We start from the raw sequence: 7,069 nt of genomic DNA, 5'->3' as shown, positions 1-7,069 counted from the left end.
TCCACAAGTTATTTGTTTAGGGATTATTTGGCAGATAAGCAGAATCTGGACTTGTTTCTGACGAACGTCTCAAATGACCCCCGACATTCCTTCAGATAAGCCCCCTTGTTTTGGACTGCCACTGGTGCCCTCTCCTCGGTTACGGTTCCTCTCCAGAACCGTCAAGCCGGCAGGCCAGACAGGGAGACGAAGAAGTGTGATGACCTGTGGTGTTCAATGGTGCTCAGGGCTGGGAGGACAGCAGCACCCTGTGCAGAGGCCGTATGCTGGGTGATGTGTGGGTCTCAGCCTTAAACCCCGGCACCAGGGCCTGCTAACACAGACCTGACCCCATGCACTAAACCCCAGGAACCCCTCCGGAGGCCTTTCAACAAGTCGCTAGCACCTCCCGGCCTCCTCGGAGATTTACAGCCCCGTGGAGAGGGAAGGAGGGGGGCAGAGGAGCTGGGGGTGCTGAGAGGGGAAGAGGGGGACAGAGGAGGGGGGGGGGGGCACTGTCCGGCAGCTGTTCACAGTGGTCTTAAGTAGCAATTTCACACGGAAACGGAGCCATGGCACTCTGAATTCCTCCAGCTGGCTTGTCTCCAGGTCCATCTGAAACACATTCCTCCACAGAGCCATCCTATGCATGTCCTCCTCTTTCAGCACCGGGGCCGGGATCTCAAGCCTGGGCTCCACCACGGTCTGCTGTAAGGTGTTCCCTTTGTGTCCTGTCATAACAAGAAGGGTATGGGTGGAAGAGGGGATCCTCTGATTCTTACCTCCCTTTCAACATCACAGATTGTAAAATAATCCTTCCAGGTCCCGAATCCTTTTGTCTTGTCTGCCAAGGATTTAACTCTTCAGCAGCAGTCATCTAAACGTATCTGTTCAGAGAGTCCCACTGAGGTCCAGTGAGCTGTGCATGTGAAGCCGGCCACCAAGAACGCAAGATTCATGGACACAAAATAGGGCATTGTCAGGGATTTTTCTAGAAGGGTACAGGGGGAAGAGCTCAGAATACAGGAAAAGTCACCCTGATCCTTAAACAAAAACGTTCTTTTTCACATGGACCCTGGAAGGGGGAAAGAAGCAGAGACATGCAGGCTTTAATGGCCGTTTAGAGGGCTTGTGTGAACGTCAAACTCCTTTTCCCACAATACAGAGGGAGAACCATCATTCACATGTATTTACCTAAAGCAACAAGCCTGGTGTTTGTGTGCATATGTGTGTGTGTGTGTGAGAGGGAGAAAGAGAGAAAGGAAGAGGGAGAGAGAGAGGAAGAGGGAGAGAGAGGGGGAGAGAGAGAATGTGAGATATAAAAGGAAATAGAATGGTTGTGTTGTGTAAAGTGGAAGAGATTAATTTTGTTGGTGAAAATGAAAAAGCACAGCTAATGGTATTATCTATTGTACATAAAAAAAAAAAAAAGAATCACACTGTTGTTTCAAAACTGATTTCAACAGCTTTTACCATGCAATGTTTTTAGTGAGACATTTTCTTGAAATACAAAAATGATTATAAAGAATTTGAAAGTTGGAGGGGGAATTTTTGTTGTTGTTCCAGTCTATTTATCATCCTGCAAAAAGCAGAGGTGTTCCTTTCCTGAGATCTGTTCCAGTCCTGAGATATTATCTCGACTTTCCAGTCGAGATACAAGTGATGTCTTATCATCCTGGGAACAGGGCTGTGTACGTGTGTGTGTGTGTGTGTGTGTGTATGTGTGTGTGTGTTTGTGTGCATGCTTGCACGTGTCTACGCCACCCTCCCACCCCTTCTCACACCCTACACAGACAATATCCAGAAAGATGTCTTGTTATCTTAAAATGTCCTGTTATCATCTTACAGTTCCATGGACTACTACAGTCAGTTGAAAGAACATCAATTCATCCTTTAAGCTCTCTTGATAAAGAGATCCTGATTTCATAAAGCACTGATAGGCAATAAAGACAGTAGAGCTAAATGCAGTGTGCTGATTGGCCGTGACGTCTGTCTGTAGGGGGTCTAAGTTGCTGATTGGCCGTGACGGGTTTTGTAAAAGAGGCTTTTAATCCTCTCCACACTCTCCACAGGCACTCCCAGAGCTTTTCCCACATAAATCAGTCTGGTCTGGGTGGTAAAGTCATCACGTCCACACAGAGGATGCTAACCCTCAGGCATGCTAACACTCTCTTCAGGAGAGCACTCTCCAGTAGGGTCACATCTACCGTCTGACCCGGGTGGTTGAGTCTGAATGTCTGCATGTGACTACTACTGGTCACAACCTTTTAAGTGAAAAATTGTGTCTGATAGTAGCAAAATAATATCTGATATGGTTCAAGAGCCTTCCTACACCATCTCCTATTTATAGGTACTTTATCCAAGTCCACATACTGTAAAGAATGAACGATAGCATATTCTCAGAATAGTCAGACTTGGTCCAGCTTGTTAGAATGCCTGGCCCTAGATGTGATTCGTACAACGTCAGTGTCTTTGTTATGTTGGCCTTAGTGACCCCTGCAGTGTATCAACACTTCTGGGGTTGGAGTGCGAGGGGGCCAGGTTAGGAGGAGAGAGAGATAGCACGTCGATGCAGCTTTGCTCTACTCGGGGTGGTCCCCCCATCCACCCCCCCCCCACCCACCCCCCCAAGTTGTGTTAACCCACTGCTTTCCCTCTTCACTCTGTAAACAGATCGTATCTTTCTAATGCAACACTGAGGGGGCGAACGAAGCTGTGTGCGACAATGTTGAATTACAATACAACAGAAGAACTCGGGTTAAGATTGTTGAACCTGGTACAGCTGAACCTACAGTACATGATCACAAAGCTATAAACAGTCGTACGATCCCTTAATAAAACAACGTTATATGTGGGTCCTATTACATAGTGTTCATGACGGTAATAAGATTTATGTGCACAATTATACACCGTAAAGTACGCACAATACCGGTAAGCCTTGCTCACCGTCACTTAAAGAGGAAAATGTTCAAAGGAGAACATGAGAGACTGTCACCCCCTTGGCTCATCAGTGAGGAGGGCTATAAATCCTTGTTGCTGTCGCAGTCTTGTTTGTCTGATTTTAGGGTCCCCCTGAGTCTGGCGAGAGTTTTGTCACCAGTCTTTCTTCTTTCACACCCTGGATATCCTATACAAACAACAACATCTCTCTCTCTCCCTCTCTCTCTCTCTCTCTCTCTCTCTGTCTCTTTCTATATGTCTGCCTTCGAAATTCATTCATTAAATACAGACCAAACAAGTTATGAAAGAAAGAAAAACTGACTAGAGACTACGTAATGTGCACATTCATGCAGAAACTAGTCTGGTGTTCTCTTTCACTCATCAAACAATCAGGGAGAGGTCTCATTTCAAGCGCTGAAGGCTTGGGATGGACACTTCCACAAATGGGATCTGAGAAAAAGAAGTCAAACTGGAATGTTCTGATTAGGCTCCTTTTCAGGGTATCATTAAACCTTACCACACAACGTTTGTGTTTTGTTTTTAACACAGAAGGCGTCTGGGGTTGTTGTTCGCTAAAGCAATCTCTCAACACACAAGTTCAACAATGTGGGGGATTCTGGATTTCGTCAATAGCCGGATATACACGTGACTGATGCAATGTCTGGCTTAAGTTTCAGTAGATATAGGCCTACAGTTTCATGTAAAATAATTGTCCAGGCTCAAATGAAAACTAGCCAGCATTTTTCTCATTTTACAAACATCTATGGTGATAAAGTATTTTTTTTTTTTGTAAGCACTGCACTTCTATAAGAATGACTGCAGGACAAGACTATAGCTCAACTGCATGCACAGTCTCTGGATGATATTTTAATGCCTGTTAAAGTAATCATCCAAATATCTGCACCCACCAAATTATAACAACCTACTAGATTATGTTAAAAATGCCATCAACATCTTCACAATTATAAGGTTTCAAGTCTCCACGTCTAGCTAAGCCACAGTATGATACTGTAGAATATAATACACTTCTAATTATATTACAACTTTTTCTTGTCATAACATGATTGGTCAAATCCCTGTCATCAAAGCCTTGTCAAAACAGCTTAGAGCTTGAAACTGTGGAACTGAGCCACTCTCGTAGTCCTAAGCACAGGGGTGACACACTCTGCAGCACAAAGGCACACACACACACACACCTCAAATCCAATCGCTGTCCTTCCACAAACCCAAACATCTGTCCCAAAGTTACATCTCTGAGTGCTACTCCTGTTGAAGTTTGAAATGGATTACACATATTCATTTAGCAGACGCTTTTATCCAAAGCGACATCCAAGAGAGCTTCAATAGATGATGCTACCTGCAGCTGTGAGACTGTAATGTCCCACCTCCTCTGTGAATGTCATCAGGAGGAACTGATGGATGAGGAGGTTACAGACTTGGAATTCCTAGCTGCTTATGAATACAGCCACAGAGACAATTCTCGATCTCTAGGCACACTGAGAAGTCCATCTCTGGGAAGCAATCCTGCTGGAGTCTATTCAAAACATTGAGCCTGCCAGAACCTACATAGAGTAGCTTTACCAGGGTTTTGTGGCCACAAAACTGCAGCCAGGTGAGACACACACACATACCTATTACACATACTTGTAAACCCTGCCTCTGACTCGATCTGTTTTTCACATACATTTGCAGACACACTCACACAAATACCTTTACAGACAAATATGGTTGAAAGTCTGCATCCGAGGGAACACAGTATCGAGACTCATTTTGAGTGTCAAAGTACAAAGACTTCTCTAACCCCGTCATTGTGTTTAGGCTGCTGAATCCAGCTATTGACTGAAATCGTTACAGCAAACAACTTTTATCAGCCAGTGCCAAATAAAGCAGGTGTCTGGAGGGCCCAACAAGCTCTTTTGAATGACCCCTATAGATGACGTCACTAGCTGTAACAAACTTCATTCTAAACTAGCCTGTTACATTCACAGCCCTATCTGGGCTTGTCATTTATTCAAGGCCCGAACCAGAAATAGGGGGGGGGGGGGGGGGGGACGACAACGTCCTTGAATGTCAGTGAGCAGCCCCCCTCCACCTCCATCCCCTGCAGAGAGAAACTGTGTCATAATGCCGGACTCCTTTTATCATTCAAATCACGGCCATTGTCTCTGTAAGCGACTGGCTCCGCTCTGTGCCTCAGAACAACCGAGGCACTATATACCGGCTGCAGAAAATGAGTCCACCAACATGGGCTGTGGAGAGAGGCAGGCTGACGGAGCAGGCCGGGTAGCCCAGTACAGCAAAGGCCTGCATGGAAGGCGGGGTGGGGGTGGTGGCGGGTGGGGTAGGAGGGGTGGGGGGGTGGAGTTGACAGGGATGTCTGCTCTCATTTCCATCACATTAACAAGATACATTCTCTTATCAGCAAAACCTCATGCGTAAATACACAAACAAACATTAACACACAGACACACTCCTGTCCTGATGACTTGAGGCTTGTTGTTAAAGCGCATGCTTTGTGTTTTGTTGCTACAGACTTGTAGTCTGTTGTGAGTAGTTATTGCGAGGATAGTCAAATGTAGGCTATACATTTCTGCTTTCTGTTTATCTCGACAAACTTTTTTGATAGATGAGAATCATTCCGATGGATGTTGTTTGTGCAGTCAGGAACTGAGGACTTATCAAAGGACAACAAAAACATAATATTAACATTTAGTCAACTAGTCTTAGATTTTTTAGATAATGAGAACTGACATTTTGACTAGTTCGTTTTGTTAAACACCACTATTGTGCACACAACGCTTTACATGCACGTCCCATATGATCATTTAAGGTTGGAGTAGAATACCAACATTAAAAACGCTAACTATTGATCAGTTGGTTTGTGGACTACTTGAGCGGAATAACCCAAGAGAATCGCAAGAGGAGTTGGAAAAGGGGGAGGAGTAACACTCCGCTCGGTCCCAGATCAGGCCTGAAGCTGAGGAGAGGAAAGTTTTTCAAAAGTTCCAGGAGGCTTACCGAGAAGTACGGCAGCTGTGTCCGAGCTGCGGAGGGAAATAGGGATTGGACCTACGTTTTCAAAATCAACAATTTTATGAGGATTCCCTGGCACTCTTGGAACTTTTATGTTTGTTTGAACTTCTAAAGGATGTATAACTGCTAATATTTTAATAGAAGCGTTGGGATTTCCACCGAAATGGGGGGGAATATTCCTTGGATATTCCTTTCAATTATATTCATTATTCATAATTGTGAAGGTAAGGCAAACTTAATTCACTTGCACATTATAAGTCATTAAAACGGCCTGTTCAGCTGGGACAGCTTAACTGTAACGTTGTAGTATATCCAGCACGTACCGGCATCTCTACATGCTATGATCACGAATGAATGCTATGATCACTTGTTACTCATAATTCACCTACATTCCCAGGCGTGACATTAAATCAAAGCAGGAATACTGGTGTCTTCCAAAGTACAAAATCAGAGTGTCTGTGATTAGCCTACCATTGTATCCAGGGATTCAAGTTAACATTGCCTGCATCGTTGAAATGCTTTGTTAACGACAACAATCACAGTCTATGCGAAAGGGGGGTTTCTACAACTGAGAGTGCAGCCCATGTGCCATATGTCAGTAGCTAGTTAAGTCCTGTTTTGGTAATTGAGACAAACTACTATATACTATTCTATTGTGGGTCAGTTTTTCTTTTCAGATTGCACCAAATAACAAACAAAGAAGAATGCATGTGTGTGCGGTATTGGTATGCCTGCATAAGGAATGGCTGCTTCTTGAGGGTTGATGACCACCGTGAGAAAATCATTGAAACTTGAAGTAAAGCTCTGCGTTGCGCTGAGGCGCGAGCAAGCAACTCTAGCGCGTAGGTTATGGATGAAAAGTATGTGAGACTAACGGCATTAGTTTTTTTTTTTTTTTTTGCATTCTACAAGTTGTACACATGATAGGCTATAGCTTATGTATAACTGAAAATATTTTGAGAACGAGTTTTTGTTCCCCCCCGTAATTCCTTATATCATCCCGGGGAGAATAGTGGTTTGTGTGATTGAAAGGGGGTGATGAGACAAAACGTATCCCCCTCCTTGATCTGAACAAAAAACTTTTAACAATTGAACTTTGTTTGTTGGGTGGGGGAAG

At 44.3% G+C, this 7,069-nt stretch overlaps 1 protein-coding gene across 1 annotated transcript in view; it reads left to right on the top strand.

Moving 5' to 3' along the window:
* Nucleotides 1–5,854: 5,854 nt before the first annotated feature.
* The window catches only part of notch3 (notch receptor 3), a 31,743-nt gene continuing 30,528 nt past the window's right edge, over nucleotides 5,855–7,069 (top strand). Inside the window, exon 1 of the mRNA XM_084678381.1 lies at nucleotides 5,855–6,176. Within this exon, the coding sequence (XP_084534507.1) occupies nucleotides 6,116–6,176 (61 nt within the window). The 5' untranslated portion in view covers nucleotides 5,855–6,115. The remainder of the gene's footprint in view (nucleotides 6,177–7,069) is intronic.

Source organism: Hypomesus nipponensis, chromosome 17 (assembly GCF_054491055.1).
Source record: "Hypomesus nipponensis isolate SF chromosome 17, ASM5449105v1, whole genome shotgun sequence".
NCBI lineage: Eukaryota > Metazoa > Chordata > Actinopteri > Osmeriformes > Osmeridae > Hypomesus > Hypomesus nipponensis.
This window is presented reverse-complemented; position numbering and strand designations above follow the sequence as displayed.